The sequence below is a fragment of the Acomys minous genome (assembly GCF_964271855.1).
Source record: "Acomys minous genome assembly, chromosome: 16".
NCBI lineage: Eukaryota > Metazoa > Chordata > Mammalia > Rodentia > Muridae > Acomys > Acomys minous.
In genome coordinates, this window is record NC_140498.1 from 11,298,857 (window position 1) to 11,317,037 (window position 18,181).

At 47.1% G+C, this 18,181-nt stretch overlaps 1 protein-coding gene across 1 annotated transcript; it reads left to right on the forward strand.

Moving 5' to 3' along the window:
• The first annotated feature begins 111 nt into the window (after positions 1-111).
• Positions 112-17,876, forward strand: ATPAF2 (ATP synthase mitochondrial F1 complex assembly factor 2). Its single transcript, XM_084763006.1, has 8 exons — positions 112-426; positions 10,059-10,103; positions 10,267-10,412; positions 12,349-12,446; positions 13,110-13,190; positions 14,432-14,544; positions 14,932-15,047; positions 17,391-17,876. The coding sequence occupies exons 1-8, from the start codon at positions 285-287 to the stop codon at positions 17,526-17,528; spliced, it is 879 nt and encodes a 292-aa protein (XP_084619132.1). The 5' UTR covers positions 112-284; the 3' UTR covers positions 17,529-17,876.
• Positions 17,877-18,181: the final 305 nt, after the last annotated feature.

Here is an 18,181-nt window from a genome sequence, read left to right on the forward strand (position 1 = left end):
GAGCACGTGGCGCGGCGCGCGAACCGCCCTCTGGGACTTGTAGTTTTTTTCCGGTAGCGCGGCTTGGAGGGGGCGGGGCAAGCACGCTTGTGATGCTGATTGACGGGGGCGGAGAGCGGTGCGCAGGAGGTGCGAGGCGGCGACGGCGCGCCGTAGGTGTCATGAGGAAGATGGCGGCGTGCAGAGGAAGCTGATGGCTTAGAACCCTTGGTGAGAGGTTTCCGTACAGAACCAGCGAGGAGTTTGGAATCTCTTCGCTCTATTCCTGTTCTCTGTTTTCACGTATGCCCAAGCCCTTGGGCGTGATGTGGCGGATCTGCCCTCGGCTGAGAAACCGGGGGCGCTGTCTCTTGAATCGGCCTCCCAGTGATCCCTCCGTCTCAATGTGGCCGCGGCCTCCGGCCCGGACATATGTACCGCCAACAGGTGAGGCCCGGACGTGTTACAATTTGGTCAGGAGCAAAGTCGGGCTCACCTGGTGGAGGGTTTCTGACGTGCAATGCGGAGTGACAGGCAGGGTTCAGGCCCATCCAAACTAGTGCAGGGGTGACCTTAGGGGACACAGCGTGTCCAGAGTAACAGAGATTTGGCCCTGGAGGCTTGTCTTAATTTATTTCCTTCCTCCCTCCCTTCCTTTTTTTCTGTTTATTTTTCGAGACAGGGCTTCTCTGTGTAGCCTTGGCTGTCCAGGAACTCACTCTGTAGACCAGACTCACTGCGATCCACCTGCCTCTGCTTTCTCCTCTTAAAGGGAAGAGGTGTCTTCATTGATTTCGACCAAGATTTCCAAGGTCACAGAACAGACTGATTAAGGTTCGTGGAAGGCAAAGACTGGCCTGACTGCTGTGTCTCCAGGACCCAGCACAAGACTTGGCACAGAACAGACAGGCCTTAAGTCTTCCACCCCCACACACTTTTCTTGAGGGTTGTAGGGCCCTCTGTCCCAGTGCAGGGCTACAACCTCTTCCTTCTCTGCAGCCTTCTCTTAGGTGGGGATTTATGCCGTGTTTCTTTCACCTACTAAGAACTGTAATAAGCCCAAAAGGAGGTTATTTCATTGGTTCTGGAGAGAGATTTTTATTACTTGAGTGAATGAAAAGTAGCAACAACTTTCTTTCATTTAATTAGTTTTGTGTCGAGGGCATGTGGTCTCACCTAAATGGTGCGCAACACCAAATACCAGATTTGTTATGCTTACCAGACACTACTCTGTAAAACACTGATATCCAAAGTACAAAGATGCTGAGAGAGCAGAAAGAGTGTCCTTCTATCTTGAGCATGTATGGGGTTTTGATTGAAAGGGCGTTTAAACTAGGGCTTGAGTGAAGATTTTGGTGGGGGGTGGGGTGGGGAAGAGTATAACATGTTCAGAGGTGATGCTAGGACGATAGAGATCTTGTTGCAACTCTGTCTTTATTAGGAAACAGTGCCATAGTTTGAGGGTTGCATAAGAGTACAAACCCGGGGTCTGTTGTTGGCTAAATTTCTGAGGTACTGTGGTCTTGGGCAGGTATGATGCTGCTTTCTTTAGTGATCTGAAGCATGAGGTTGCCTTTAAGGGTTCTTCAGGCTGTAAATTCCATAATTTTTCATTTTAGTGTGTGTGTGTGTGTGTGTGTGTGTGTGTGTGTGTGTGTGCATTTGGAAGACAAGTAGCATGGCTTGGTTCTTTCCATCATGTGGGTTTCAGGGATTAAACTAAAGATGTTTATTGGGTTTAGTGGCCAATGCCTTTACATGGTGAGCCATTTCAAAGATCCATAGCCCATAATTTTATATAAACGGGGAAGGAGATTAGATGCAACAGGGAGCTGAATTTTCACTTATCAGGACCCAAATGAAGGCCAGGAAGTGGGCCAGGAGGAAGCTGGGTGCGGCGTCACACACCTGTATCGGCTGCTGGGGAGACAGGTAGGAGAATCCCTTGAGTCCAGGAGTTTGAGGTCAGCCTGCTGCAATAGCAAGCCCTCCTCAGGGGCAGCGGGAGGAGAACAGGGCTTGGCTTACACTGTGCCTCACTCACTCATTTATACATTCCTATTTTCTTTCACATCTGACTACCTACTATGTGCTAGATAATGCTAAGAGCCAACTGCTAAGTCTGTAATATAAAAGATAAGGTGGCAGATGGAGCTTCTGCGGAAAGCAAAAAGCATTAGCCCTTTGTGTAGTTAGTGAACTCCTGAATGTGCCTCCCTGGGACACGCCCTGCTCTCTTTCTCCTCACCATCGTTGCCACCCTATGCCCCCTGCACACCACTCAGTCAGCACCACAAGTGCGCTCGCCCTTCCATTTCCTTTTGTGTGTGTGTGTAAGATTTTTGTGTCTCTTTGAAGTAGTCTAAATTATACCTCCACTGAGTCCTTCTTGGTGAAGAAGACTCCCGTTGTGAAGCCGACTGTACTAGGTCATTTAAGAACGGCGACACCATGGAAGGTTGTCTGAAGAGCAGGGGCTTTGGAAAGGCTCATCTAGGCTTGGAGGAGGAGGAGGTGGTGCAGTGCAGAGACCTTTGTGGGGCTGTTGGCACTCTCCTGTTCTCTTTTTAGCCCAGAGGGGAATAGGGTTTGGAGAAGCAGCAGATGAGGCTGAGTGCAAATTCCCAAAGAAATCAAAGCTAGAAGTTCTATCTGTACCATTTACAAATTACCTTTTCCCCAGGCAGCTTCTCCAAGTCTTCAGAGACATTATTTGCTTTGCCATCCTTATCAGAGTATCCATTGAGGGGACCAGTCTGTTACCTGCTTTTTTGTTTGTTTGTTTTTTTGCTTTTTTTGAGACAGGGTTTCTCTGTGTAGCCTTGGCTGTCCTGGACTCACTTTGTAGACCAGGCTGGCCTCGAACTCACAGAGATCCACCTGCCTCTGCCTCTCAAGTGCTGGGATTAAAGGCGTGCGCCACCATCGCCCCGCTGCTACCTGCTTTTGAAATAAAGTTTTATTGGAACACCGCCACAGCTGGGCGTGGTGGTGCACATCTTTAATCCCAGCACTCGGGAGGCAGAGGCAAGTGGATCTCTGAGTTCAAGGCCAGCCTGGTCTACAAAGCAAGTCCAGGACAGCCAAGGCTGCACAGAGAAACCCTGTCTCAAAAAACAAAAACAAAACAAAATACAGCCACACATTTATAGAGTGTTAACTTCTGCTCCAGATGAGGAGCAATTTGGAAAATAATACATTAACATATTTGACTGCAAGAATGTTATTGCTTTGCTATTTGTGTGTATATGTATTCGGGCACACATGTGCCACTGTGTACATGTGGAGATCAGAGGGCGGCTTCTCTCCTTCCACCATTACATGGGTTTTGGGATTGAACTCGGGAGTCAGACTTGAACATAAGAACCTTTACCTGCTGAGCCGTCTCTTTAGGCCTGGCAGGAATTTTAGACTCCATTACCAAGATATAATAAAGGATCAAGAGATTAAGAACACTTGTTTCTCTTGCAGAGGACCTGGGTTCAGTTCCCAGCACCCACATAGTGGCTGACAGCCACCCATAATCCCGGTTTTAGGGGATCAGATTCCCCCTTCTGACCTCTGTGGGCATCAAGTACATACATGGTGCACATACATACATGTGGGCAAAACACTCACGGATAAGATTAAAGTTTTTTAAAAATCTAATAAAGTTTTAAAGATATAATTCACTGGGGCTGGAGAGGTGGCTCAGAGGTTAAGAGCATCGGCTGCTCTTCCAAAAGTTCTGAGTTCAATTCCCAGCACCCACATTGTGGCTCACAACCATCTACGAGATCTGGTGCTCTCTTCTGGTGTGCAAGGGTACATGCAGGTGGAATACTGTATACATAATAGATAAATAAGGAAATAAATATTTTTTTATTTACAATTCACTTAGCATACAGTACATTCATTAGTGTTTATTCAGTAGTTTGAGTGACCATCATCACAATCAGTTTTAGAATATTGTTATCATGATAAAAAGCAGTCAGTAGGGGCTGGAGAGCTGGCTCAGTGGTTACGAGCATTGGTGGCTCTTCCTGAGGGCCTGGGTTCAGTTCCCAGCAGCTACATGAAGGCTCACAACCATCTGTAACTCCAGTCCCAGAGGATCAAATGCCTTCTTTTGGCCTTAAGCACAAGACATGTGCATTGTGAACAGACATACATGCAGGCAAAATACCTCCATGCATTAAAAAAAAATTTTTTTTAAAGGCAATCAGAAGCCTTCAGTACCGTCTACCTGCCTAGCTGTCTCTAAGCCCTAGGCAACCTTTAAAGATTTCCCTGTTTTGGACACTTAATACAAAATAGAGTGTGGGGTTTCGGCTGACCTTCTTCACTTAGTAACTTAGTATGGTGTTCTTAGGGTTTGTCCGTGTGGTATTATATAACTATATTCCAGTCTTTTTATTGCTGAATAATATGTTGTGTAAGTACACCATCTCACTTGTCCATTTATGGGCATGCGAGTTGTTCCTGCTCATTGGTTATTGTGAATAGTGCGGATATAGACCTTGGTGTACATGTTTCCTCATGGGTTTGGTTTCACTTTTTTCCTGGCTATGTTGCCTAAGCTTAAAATTGCTGAGTCATATGGAAGCTAATTTGTTTTTGTTTTTGTTTTCTTGTTTTTCGAGACAGGGTTTCTCTTGTATTCCTGGACTCATTTTGTAGACCAGGCTGGCTTTGAACTCACAGAAATCCACCTGTCTCTGCCTCCTGAGTGCTGAGATTAAAGGATGTGTGCTGTCATGCCCAGCCTGGAAACTAACTCTTTTTTGTTTTTAAAAATGTATTTATGGCTGGGCATGGTGGCACACGCCTTTAATCCCAGCACTTGGAGCCAGAGGCAGGTGGATTGTTGTGAGTTTGAGGCCAACCTGGTCTTACACAGTGAGTCCAGGACAGCCAAGGCTAAACAGAGAAACCCTGTCTTGAAAAACCAAAAAGAGAAAAGAAAAAAAACCATGTATTTATTTATTATTATGTATACAGTGTTCTGCCTGCATGTACACCTGCAGGCCAGAAGATCACATTATAGTTGGTTGCTGGGAAACTCAGGACCTCTGGAAAAGCAGTCAGTGCTCTTGACCTCTGAGCCTTCTCTCTAGCCCTGAAAACTAACTCTTAAAGGAATAGTAAGATTTTGTGTATATATGTGTGTGTGTGGTGTGTGTGTGTGGTGTGTGTGTGTGGTGTGTGTGTGTGTGTGTGGTGTGTGTGTGTGGTATGTGTGTGTGTGGTGTGTGGTATGTGTATGTGTGGTGTGTGGTATGTGTGGTGTGTGGTATGTGTGTGTGTGGTGTGTGTGTGTGTGTGTGGTGTGGTGTATGTGTAAGACAGGCTTTTCTGTAAAACTATGGCTGTCCTGGAACTAGCTTTATAGAAGGCTGGTCTTGAACTCATAGAACACCTGTCTCTGCCTCTCAACTGCTGGGATTAAAGGCCTGCACCTGTAAGATTATGTGTTATATATATGTATACACACACACACACACACACACACACATATATAATTATTTATTGTATACGAGTGCTTTGTCTGCCAAAGAGAGCACCAGATCACATTATAGATGGTTGTGAGCCACCATGTGGTTGCTGGGAATTGAACTCAGGACCTCTGGAAGAGCAGCCAGTGCTCTTAACCTCTGAGCCATCTCTCCAGCCCCAGGATTATATATATATATATGATCTATGTATGTATATGAGTCCTCTATTTGCATCTATGACAGGCTGAAAAGGGCATCCGATCCCTTTATAGATGGTTGTGAGCCACCATGTGGTTGCTGGGAATTGAACTCAACCTCTGGAAGAACAGCAGTGTTCTTAACTGCTGGGCCATCTCTCTAGCCCCAAGATTTTTAAGGTGGATGCATTGTTTTAAATTTCTAGTACTAGTAGTACATGACGATTTTTTAACATCTTTGTCAAAACTTGTTATTGTCTGTTTTTGTTTTTTGTTTTGTTTTTTGTTTTTTCAAGACAGGATTTCTTTGTGGATCTCTGGCTGTCCTGGACTCACTTTGTAGACCAGGCTGGCCTTGAACTTACAGAGATTCTCTAGCCTTTGCCTCCCGAGTGCTGGGATTAAAGGCATGTGCCACTGGGCTTGTCTGACTTTTTTATTATAATCACCTTAAGGAGTGTGAGTTGGTATCTCAGTATGGATTTTTGGTTGTATTATTATTATCCTATTATTAATTACCAAGATCATTTTTCTGTGCAGCTCTGGATGGCTTAGATCTCTATGTAGACCAAGTTGGTCTCAAACTGCCTGCCTCTGCCTCCTTAGTGCTGGGATTAAAGGCACGCCTGGCTTGAGTTGGAGGCTTTCTTTATATCTCTATAAATTTTGATATGTGAAAACCATTGGTTAGAGCTGCCGTAGGATTATAGGTTACCTTTTTTGAATTAGCTTTAAGGTTCAAGACCCACCAGATGGCGCTGTTTTAAAAGATAAATGTATCGAGATGTATGCCTAGTACCACTTCTTGGTGTACTCTGGGGATTGTAGTCTCGTGGCTTTCGGTTCTAAAGAAAAGGCCAGCTCTCAAACTGTGACTGGAAGGATAACCACACATTAGACAAGAGGGATTCAAAAAGGAAATGACACCGAAAACCACTTGTTTCTGTATATGGACTTAAGCAGCTTCTTAGGAAGGAGATAGTAAAGGCTATTCATTTCTTACTCAGCACCTTTCCTATCCAGGACTCAACTGTAGACCAGGCTGGCCTCAAACTCACAGCGATCCGCCTGCCTCTGCCTCCCTGGGTCCTGGGATTAAAGGCGTGCGCCACCACGCCCGGCTCCTATGAGCCTTTTCAAAGTTGTTCTCTACTGTTCTTCTCTTGTTCTCTTATGGCTGCCTCTTTGTTTTTTCACTGCGTGTGGATGTGTGTTGATGTGTGTGCCACCCGTGCATGTGGAGGACAGAGAATGTCTCTGTGGAGTCAGTTCTCCCCTTCCAACTTCGTGTGGGTTCTGGGGATTGAACTGAGGCCATTGGCTTGCATGACAAGCACTTCTCCCTGCTGAGTCATCTTGCTGACCTGCTGAATGGCCAGCAGCTGCCGGGGGCCTCCTGTCTCCGCTTCCCCAGCTCTGGGATTACAGGCATGCACGGCTGCTCTCTGGCCTTTGTACATGGGTACTATGGATTCAACTAGGCCACCATGCTTGTGCAGGAGGTGCTTCACCAACTGAGCTTCACAGAAACCATCTAACCATGAACATTCTTCTATCCGTCCCTTCCCAACCCAGCCAGTTAGTGAGGTTTAGTCACTGCTGCTTCTGTGGCTCACAAATGAACTCTTGACTCTTCAGAGGTCTTTTTGGAGCCCACGATGCGATGAGGATGCCTCAGTCTGGTTCCCCCTGTCCCCTGTGCTCTTACTGTCACCACACAGAACCTGTGGAGCACATCTCATCCCCAAGGCTGGCCCGTGAATATGAGTCCTGAGGTAGGAAGGCTGGTGTTTGCCCTGTATCAGAACTTCAGGCCAAGGAGCCCTCCCTGTCCACAGACTTAGAATCTGAGGCCGTTGTCTCTTGACTTCTTTCACCCTTCTGCTGACTTGGTTTCTGTGTGTCGTTATCTCCTCTTTGGTCATCTTACTCTCCAGACTTAAAATTCCTTTTCAGATACAGAGGTAGCCCTGTCCAGCAGAATATGCCAGACAGTGGGCATGATAGGAAACTCGGTTGTCCTGGCAGCTTTGGGAGAGTCAGAATTGCAGTTAGATTCTGCCTGTTCTTTGCCCCAGCTCTTTAGCACGTTTCTCAGGCCTGCGCCAGGCATTGTGCTCACTGACTTCTGCCTGGCCGGGCTTTTGCACGTGTTGCCCAGGTTAGGCACCAGAAAGCACAATGGGTGTGGTATTGAACTTCTGTCAGAGATAGGAAAAGAGACTTGGGGCCAGTCTCCCAGGGTGGCAGGCAAAGGAGGGAAATTTAGCACAGTGGCAGAAACTTATAGTATAGTTTCACATGATATGGTCAGTTGTGTCCTATTATCTCAGTAGCCATATCTGATAATTTGGGGGGGGGGCTGTTTGTTTGATTTTGGTTTTTCGAGACAGGGTTTTTCTCTGTAGCCTTGGCTGTCCTAGACTCTCTTTGTAAACTAGGCTGGCCTTGAACTCACAGAGATCTGCCTGCCTCTGCCTCCCGAGTGCTGGAATTATAGGCTTGTGCCACCACGCCCAGCCCTGATAATTTTAAAAATTATTCTTTCACAATTTTATGCATACGTATTGTCTTAGTGTTCTGGGCTGTGAAGAGACATTGTTGTAACCTGCTTAAAACTGTAGCTCCTTCCTTAACACCTGCTTTCATCTTTAGTGTAACAGGAGCCATTTTGATCCTAAGATGAAATTAAGTTCCGGTTCTTGGGCTCCACCTGCCTGAAGCTTGAACTGTCCTTTACTTACAATTCAATACTTGGTGAACATTCTGCTTGAATTAATGATATATGCTCTACTTAAACAAACCCACAATACCCTGCTATGTTCCTTTCTCCCAGAATAGTGGGGAACTGGAAAGTCCCCAAGCCTGTATCCTAGCCAATCAGCTTAAAATGCTTTGTCTAGCCACCTGGATACATTGTGCTCAGAACAAAATCAATTCTTCTTGCGTTTAGCTAATCATAATGATGTAATTCTGCCCTCCCCCTTGCTTCCCACCTATTTACCTGGTGTCACCTGGTTATGATTTTTCTTATAAAACGCTTGCCTTAGAAGCAGACCAATGTCACAGTTTGGCTCCTGTGTGTCCCTTGCCATGGTCAGTCTTGGGTGTTGTATGTAGTAAACCATCAGTATCTCACTGAGATTGGTGCTCAGTTGGTTTGTGTGGCACTTCTTGTACTACAGCAATTGTGACCAAAGCAAAGCTTATACAAGAAGGTATTTAATGGGGTGCTTGCTTACAATTTCAGAGAGTTAGACCATTATCATGGAGGGGAGCATGGTGACAGGCATGGTATGGAGAAATAGCTGAGAGCTACATCTTGATCTACAGGGAGCAGGCAGACAGAGAGAGAGAGAGAGAGACAGACAGACAGACAGACAGACAGACAGACACCAGCATGAAACCTCAATGAGCCTTTAGGGGCCAATCTTTGATCATACTCTTCACCATTACCCTTTCATTTTCTTCCCCTTGTACCCACTTTTCCCAACAAGCCCCCTCTTACTTTCATGCCTCCCCACCTCTCTCAGTTTTTGTTTTTTGAGACAGGGTTTGTCTGTATAGCCTTGGCTGTCCTAGACGTGCTTTGTAGACCAGGCTGGCCTTGAACTCAAAAGCTATATGCTTGCCTCTGCCTCCCGAGTGCTGGGACTGCAGGCATGCGCCATGGTGTCCAGCTTCTCATATCTCTCTTGTGAGGCTCACTACATTTAATTGGGAGATCTGGTAACTTTTTTAAAAATTTAAAGTGTGTGAAGATGAGGATTTTTATCTCTTATTCATTATCAAACCTTACCCACTGCCTTCCCTCTGCCTTGCACACACATGCATGCATACATACACACACATACACACACAGGAAGCTGGTTAATTAGATAAATGAGTTAAAGAATATGGAAAATGTTTTCAGTAGCCTTATTTTTACCTGTACATCATACATGTACACACGTGTACATAAGCACATACATTGGCCTTCTTCCTTAGAGGCATCTGCCTGAAAGGAGCCTCTGGTTTTATTCCATCCACACACCAACTTTACATTCAGGTATATTGTGCTGTCCTGGGGGCAGCGTGGGTGGGTATGCTGGCTGCTAGAGCGGGTGCTGGACTTCTCAGTCACAGTCTGAGGCTCCACAGGCTCTTGGTCAGAGCTGTGTCCTAGCTTGGATCCTAGAAAAGGCGTGACCAGTGAGTCTTGTTCTTCCCTTGTCCCTGGAGAGTGGTTGTCCCCTTCCCAAGCTTTAATCAGAAGCTGCTGATTATTCTGCAGACTAGGGGAGACCTTGAATGATGATATGAAAATCAAGCCAATCAATCAGCATTAGCAGTAATGATATGAGTTGGTATCGCCTCTGGAGCCCTCTTGATGCTATTTTAAATTGCCTTTGAAAAATCTGTTTTACAGAAAGGAAGAGGTTTTATCAGAATGTCAGCATCTCACAGGGGGAAGGTGAGTATTTTTGTGACTGGTTGGGCTTATTTCTGTCTCCAGCCAGATCAGTGGTGGCACTTTTGTCAGATGTTGTCTTTTTGTGCACCAGTTTGGTTGCTAAACTACAGGAACAGTCACTTGAATCCACAATGCCTGAAAATGTTTCATTTGATCTTTTAAGGTGGCTTTGAGATAAACCTGGACCACAGAAAGCTGAAAACTCCCCAAGCCAAGCTTTTTACTGTTCCCAGCGAGGCTTTGGCCATAGCAGTGGCCACTGAATGGGACTCCCAGCAGGACACCATCAAGTTCTACACCATGCACCTGGTAACAAACAGCCCTACAGCAGCAGACTTTTATCACACAAACTTCTACCTGATGCTCACCAAGCCTTTCTGGCAAAACTTTACGTTTCCTTCCATATTCTAACAAGGCTCTGGGGCAGGCTCCTGTCTGCCTGTCTGCAGCCACACTTAACCATCTGTCACTGAACAGGGCTTTTCCCTGCCTGGCCTGGCCACTGCGGTTCTCTACTTGGAACACGGTGCTGAGTGAGTGACTGAGTTTTCCCCTGGTCTCTACAGAAGTCACCATTGATGACTCCCAGTGCCAACCCCATCCCTTTTTTTGTTGTTGTTTGGTTGGTTTTAGTGTTTTGAGACAGGGTCTCATGCCACAGGCAGAACTTGAACTTGATTTATCGTTGCAAATGATCTTGAACTTTACTGCCTGAGTGCTGGACGACGGGCATGTCATCTCATGCCCTGTTTGTGCAGTGCTGGGGTTGAACCTAGGATTTCATGCATGCTAGGTAAACACTATGTCTTAGTCACGTCTCTCATCTTTTTTTTTTTTATTACTTTTAATTTTTTTGAAACAGGGTCTTTTTATGTAGCTCTGGCTGTCCTGGAACTTGCTATGTAGACCAGTCTGGCCTCAAACTCATAGAAATCTTCCTGCTTCTGCTTCCCAGGTGCTAGGGTTAGAGGTGTGTCCTGTCTTGCCAGAGCCCAATCTTTATTTTATTTACCTTTATTTTTTGTGCATTGGCATTTTGCGTGCATGCTTGTCTATGTAAGAGTGTCAGATCTTGGAGTTACAGACAGTTGTGAGCTGCCATGTGGGTGCTGGAATTTGAACGTAGGTCTTCTAGAAGAGCAGTCAGTGCCCTTAACTGCTGAGCCATCTCTCCAGCCCCTTTTATTTTTCATTATGGCAGCTAGTCATTTGTTGTGTCAACACTTAGTTTGTAGTAGTGGCGTTTGTTGTTTACATGTTTGTTGCCTGTGTCTTTATAGCTTGGTAAGTGACAGAAGGCAGTGGCCATATTTTTTTACTCAATAGTTCCATCTGGAAGTATGGCGGGAGCCCAGTAAGCATTGGTACAGGACCAGGCAGCCAGGTGGGTGAGAAAGGAGGGTGCGCCACAGCGTCAGTCCCTCAGTGGTCAGGGGCTCCTGAGGGCCCCGAAGCCCTGCCTCTGCAGCCTCCTCGGCCTTACACAGTGGCCACTCTCTCTCTGCCCCATGATCCCCACCTGTACTGCTCACTGTATGGAGCATTGGTTGACCAAATGCTACAGCGCCCTCACATGGTTCCAGGGAAGGCGCCAGCTAGTTCTGGGGTTGTTCTCATCCTAGTTACTGCTGTGTTCCATGCTGATAGACAGACAGACCCAGGTGAGCCTCCTCAACAGTGTAGTCTACTTCTTGACTATCTGGTGTAATCAGGTTGATGAGACCACAGACTGAGGCCTACAGTAGTCTTGGAAGCCTCTTGATGAGGCAACACTAGGAAAATGTCTTGATCCCAGTTCGATTTGCTGAAGTGTCAAATAAGCTGGTAGAGCTTCTCAGTCATTTTGAGTTTCACGGCCGTCTTTATTTTATCTGAGTATGCATTTCACTTCTGTGAGCTTCAATTTCCACATTTCTAAAATGGATAGAAAAGTAGCATCTGTCCCAAAGCATTGTTATGCAGACTAACCTGGTAGTCATGAACATGAAAATACATAAATAAAACCCCTGAAACTTTGAGGAATTTCACTAATCCAAGAAGTCCACTGTGAGAGCCCGTGGATCCCATAAGCACAGTGGAGTTTGAATATGGCTTTCCCATTCATTCAGCAGATAGGCTGCTGCTGTGGCTGTGACAGTGGCTCTGATGGAAGGCTCTAGTGTGCTGTCAGCTGTATGGCAGATATGGTGTATGTATTCTTGAGCCCCACAGGTGGGTGACAACAGTTTTTTACCTTGTCACTCAGACCACATTATGCAACACATCCTTGGACAACCCAACCCAGCGAAACAAGGATCAGCTGATCCGAGCAATTGTGAAGTTCCTGGACACTGACACCATCTGGTAAGTGACATTAAAGGAATAGTCCTCGTGGGTGGTGTGAGCCTCTTAGTCTGTTTTGCTTCATTTGTCCAAAGCATATCAGTGGGGGGAAAGGCAGGGCAGCTTAGCTCCCATCAACTAACCTTTCTGCGTCTTTATTCAACTGAGCTGTACCACCTGACTCTATGGTTGTCCCCTTGGATGAAGGATCCAGTCCAGGAGGTGGTATTTGGTCCTTGGCCAGGAGCAGGGTGTTGGTGGAGCTGTCACTGAACTTCTAGTACAGCACTTGTGTCCAGTGGATGTGGATCCCATTTTTATTGCAGATCTGCTTTCAAGTAGCACTAACATGACTGTAAATTTGGACCTGTCAAGTATTTAGATAGTGGATTGCAACTCAAGCTACACCAGGATTCCCTGGAGGGCATGTGGAAACATGGCCAAGAACCCCAGAGGTTCTGCTTGTCATCAGTGGGACTTCTCTGAGAAGGTATCCTGTTAACGAGCTTCCCAGGCGCGGCTACAGCTGCTGTACTCTGAGAACTACTGCGCTGTGGGACAAGACTTAGGTTGTTGGGTGGTTGGCAGAAAGTTTTGCTGTTGCCCTTTGCATTTTCCTTTTCTGCCCCTCAATGAAGGACTTGTACTTTTTTATTAATGAAGGTGGTTTTTACAATGAATTAGCTACAGGGTGGAAGAGCCAGAGACATTAGTGGAGCTTCAAAAGAACGAGTGGGACCCAATCATAGAGTGGGCTGAGAAAAGGTAAGATGCGCAGCCTCACGTGGAACACTGAGTAGGCCTGCTGGTGGGTTGGGTGCTGGGGTCAGGGCTGCCCAGCACAGCTGAACTCCCAGGCTGGCTTCCTGAGCTCGAGCCCCCTCAGGTACTGAGAGGCGGGGATTACCTCAGAAAACATGTTCCTCAAATTCATTTTGGCCATTGTGCCCTGAGTACCTGCTACTGGAGTATACCATGACAAATGTAGGGGTACTCTGTGTCCCCAGGAAGCATGAAAGACTCCAGGCTTCTAGCCCCAAGCAAGTCTCTGCGCTTTGGTTTCCTTGACGTGAAATGAGCTAACCCTGCCTGCCTGCCAGGCTGATGGAAGGGTAAACCAAAACGTGCTCAGCATTCTACTCAGCAGAGGGGGCAGTTCAAATTTTGGTGTTTTTTGTTTTAAATCTTTTTCATCATTACTGCACTGTCAAATAAAACTCACAGTGTATGCAGATGAAGAGAAGTCAGGATAGCTTCCTGTGGCCTTGAGAGTCCCGCCTTGTGGGTGTGTGGTTTCCAGGGATTGATTATACTCAGCCGTTTCCTTGGGCTCCAGTGCGCACTGAATGGAACAGGTGTTGCTAGGCGGCAAAGTAAATTCAGTCAGTTCTTTCCAAGTGGCATGTGGAAGGGGTGGTTGTCATGGTGCTGCCTTGTCTGCAGCATTTGGAAACAAATGCCTAGATCACTTTTCTTCTGCCGTAACAATTTCCACAGAAATAATCACCTGTTACCCATTTCCTGAATACTCACAATGGCCCAGGCGTCCTGAGAGGCTGTTTTTATTTGTTTGTTAGGCACTATGTAGTCCCCACTACCCTTCTGCTCCTGCTCATCCTGCCTCTGCTTTCTGAGGGCTGTGATTACAGGTGTGCACCTCCATGCACTGCCACCCGAGACTGTAAAGCGAGAACACGTAGGCCATATCTAGGGTTTTTTGGTTGGTTTTTGCTTCTAGTCAGAAGCTGGACTGCTCTTAAGAGAATGTGCCAAGGGGCTAGAGAGATGGCTCAGCGGTTAAGAGCTCTGCCTCCTCATCCAAAGGTCCTGAGTTCAATTCCCAGCAACCACATGGTGGCTCACAACCATCTATACTGGGATCTGATGTCCTTTTCTGACATGTAGGCATACATGCAATAGAGTGCTTATATGTAAAAATAAATAAATCTTTAAAAAGAGAGAGAGAGAGAGTATGCCAAAGACATGTTGATGCCTTTTCCCTTTAGATATGGTGTGGAGATCGGCTCCTCCACCAGCATAATGGGACCCAGCGTCCCTTCCCACACCCGAGAAGTGCTTACCAGCCACTTGTCCTCTTACAACATGTGGGCCCTGCAAGGTACAAGTTGGGCTTCTGTGGGCCTGGAGGGTTGGGGATATATTGACACATCCCTGTTGTACTCTGAGCATGGAGGCTGGATGGCTCTGATGCCTGACCTTTTTCTTTAAGCACTGCAGTGTCACACACCCTCCAGGAAAAAACTCAACACCGTATATCATTAGTTTGGACCCATATACCCAATACTGCGTGAGGCTTGGGGCATACCCTAATTAACTAGGTTCAGGTCATATGCCTATGCAGGAAGAGGCAGAGGTAGGTCTGACGGAAGAATGTGCCAAGCTCAGATGGGTGCTAGGATGGTGTTCTCCCCCACTCCACGAGGGAACACAAGCTGACAGGCAGAAGGCTACAGGTACTGACTTGGCTTGTGTCCCCCACCCCTAGGGATTGAGTTTGTAGTGGCCCAGCTCAAGTCCATGGTGCTGACCTTGGGGCTGATTGACCTGCGCCTGACTGTGGAGCAAGCTGTGCTTCTGTCACGCCTGGAGGAGGAGTACCAGGTAAGGTTCTGATCTCAGTCCCCACCCCACCCTTTCTGATTCAGACTCACTGAGTTTTATTACTTTGTACACATAAAAAAAAATCAAACTAAGGAACTATAAAGGTAGAAGTGTTGCTGGGGCTGGGGGCGTGGCCCTGGGGTCCATCACCAGCACTACACATGCATATATGCATGCGTGCAACAGGTTTCAGAATTGCTCAGCACTCTCCTTGCCCCCCAGCTCCTCTCCAACAAGAGCGTGACTGAGTAGGAGTTATATTTACTCACACTTTACATAAGAATAAACTGGGTACTAGATTGCGCTTCTGGGGAATGTTCTCTTGGGGTTTGCACTCCATCTGAATGGTTAAGGCTAAGGCCTCCACTGTGCACTTGGGGGCTCATGGACAGATAAAGGTATTTGGCCTCATCTACCCTGCTTTATGCTTCTAAGTCAGTAGGAGTTCATGTCCTGATATTTCTCCTGGCTGGCAGAGGAGCCAAGGAGTAGCTGCTGCATACACACATGTTTGATTTAGGAGGCAGGAAAACTAAGGTTTTGCTGTGCCATTGCTTGTATTTTGGTTTTCTGTTTCGGTTTTTGCTGTTTTTTGTTGAGGGAATCCCATGTGGTCCAGACTAGCCTTGAGCTCGTTGTGTATCGGCGCCGTACCATGGACTTCGAGCCTCCTGTCTCCACCACCCAAGTGCTAGGATTATGGATATGTGCTACAATGCATTGTTATTTTGGCTTTTCTGAGACAGGCCTTGTATATAGTCCTGACTGGTCTGTAACTCACTGTGTAGACTAGCCTGGCCTGGGACATACAGAGATGCTTTTGCCCTTGCCTCCTGAGTATTGATGCGTGCCTGCCACTGGGCCTGGCTTTTCTTTGCATTTTCATTTTATTCTCTCTGTGCCTCTCCGACTCTCTGTTTCTCTCTGTCTCTCCATGTGCCTCTCCGTCTCTCTGTATGTTTGTATGTTCACATTTGTGCAGGTGCATATGCAAGTTAAGGATACATGTGCGCATTCTGGTGGAGGTTGGCAGGAGGTATTTTCCTCAGTTCTTCTCTACCTTAATATTGAAGTCTCTTACTTGAACCCAGAGTTCACCAATTTAGCTAGTTAAGTTAGCCAGTTGCTCTTGAGAATCCCTTCCTCCACCTCTGGAGAGCTAGGGTTGTAAGTGGGCTGCCACACCCACTCGGCTTTTATGTGGCTGCTGAGATCTGAACTTGGGTCTTCATCCCTGGGCGACAAGTGCTGAGCCATCTCCCCAGCCCCTTGTTTGCATCTTTAACACTGAGAACTGTGTTCCCTGTGGTCCTGTGGGTGTCCCTATCGCTCCAGCCTCAGAAGGTTAATGTTAGTAGGAGTTGGTTCCTATAGGATTAAAAACTCTTTTGGAATATTAATGTTCTGCTTGGGAAAATGCCAGGGGCAGCCTATTTCTGTGCAGCAGAGGAGAGCCATTCACTGATGTCAGGCCATTCCACGGGAACGGCTGATGTCAGCTTTTAGGACTGAGAGCTAGTACAAAACCAGGAAATCTGGCTTCTAGCTTAGACTCTGCTTTTGGCTATGGGAGCAAGGCCAGACAGTTCTCTGAACTTTGGATTTGATCCTACAAATGAGGGATGACGTGAAATAAATTTGAAAATTATCTCAGATGATGTATTTCAGTTGTGCAAACCAAGACCAGGCACTCAGAAATGCGGGGAGCTTGTGTGGCCTGAAAGATTTTGTATTCCCAGGTGATCTGGCCAGGTCTCCTGGACTCCCACAGGGAGAGGCCAGCAGCGGGGGTTTGGAGACACTCATGTCTGCCCAGACACAGGGTCCAGAGTGCCTGCCTCTTGTTACAGCACTGAGAGCGGCTACAGCTGGCTGCCAGTGTGCTGCACAGTCACTGCTGTTCTGCTGCTCCTTAGGGGTCAGACCCAAGTTGCCTGTGGCCTGGCTTCACTTATTTACTGCACTCCATGGTAGTGCCTACAGCCCTGAAGAACAACGAGATATAACTCGTAGACAATGGCAGTTTTCAGGCTGCTTCATGCTGGCTTCCTGGTCTTAGGTGCAAAATAAAAGGTCACGTGGATAAGGCTCCATTAGAGGAGACACAAAGGGATTCTGGTGTCCTCCCATTAAGCAATGGGCCGCCCCTAAGCTGGGATACACTCCTCCCTGCCTATCTAAGCCCCAGACAGCAAAAATGCCAGGTCCAGCTTCCAGAGAGTCCACGTGGGTCTTAAGTGTTTGCCAGAGTCATGGCTCACCACTCTTAGCCCCGTGATGGGATGGACTGTGACTCAGGGCACCAGGCTGCCCATCTGGAAGCTTGTTTTTACCTCTCTTTAGATCCAGAAGTGGGGCAACGTTGAGTGGGCCCACGACTACGAGCTCCAGGAGCTGCGCGCTCGCACTGCTGCTGGCACCCTTTTCGTCCACCTCTGCTCGGAAAGCTCCACAGTCAAGCACAAGCTCCTGCAGGAGTGAGGCCTGGCTTGTACGCGCTGGCTGGAAGGAGATGCACGGACACAGCCTCACTGATCTGGGCTTCCCTGGCTGTCTGGTCTCTGGAGCCAGTGAAACTCTACTGGCCTATACCTGAGGTTCTCTCAGCCTATGCCTGCGGGGCTGCCCAGCCTGTACCTGGGTCTTCCCTGGCCTTGTGGCCTGGCCTTATCCAGAAACACCCTGCGATGCCCAGGAGACACAGTGTGCCTGCCCTGAGGTCAGGCAACTTCCGATCCAGGCACCCTTGGCCTAGTGAGGGAGGGAGATGAGTGGCACAGGGACTTTCTCTTGATCCCGATTTTATTAAATATTTTTTCATCCCGGAAATATCAAGCCTCGTTTTCATTTGAGCCTCAGCATTTCTCCATTCTGAGCTCTGATGTCATTTTTACGTCGGCTACCAGTGGCTGGGGATCTTGTGGAGGTGGGGGGAGAGGCAGGAGACAAGCACACCACCACACACAACCGCTTTTCATCTTCAGCCCTCAGCCTGAATGCCTTTTCCCCTGGGTTTTCCTCAGATCTTTTGAAAGTGAGTCTTTGGTCTAAGCTGGTGGCTTACTGTCTGTTCTTTCTATTCTTAAAAAAATTAAATAATAAAGATTTACTCTTAAAAATACAATTTGTGGGGC

Bases quoted from the DNA above. Each gene is read 5' to 3' on its own strand.
- ATPAF2 (XM_084763006.1), top strand. From the start codon at position 285: ATGCCCAAGCCCTTGGGCGTGATGTGGCGGATCTGCCCTCGGCTGAGA. The intron at 10,413-12,348 runs GTAACAAACAGC...CTTGTCACTCAG, and splicing joins AGTTCTACACCATGCACCTG to ACCACATTATGCAACACATC. The intron at 13,191-14,431 runs GTAAGATGCGCA...TTTTCCCTTTAG, and splicing joins ATAGAGTGGGCTGAGAAAAG to ATATGGTGTGGAGATCGGCT.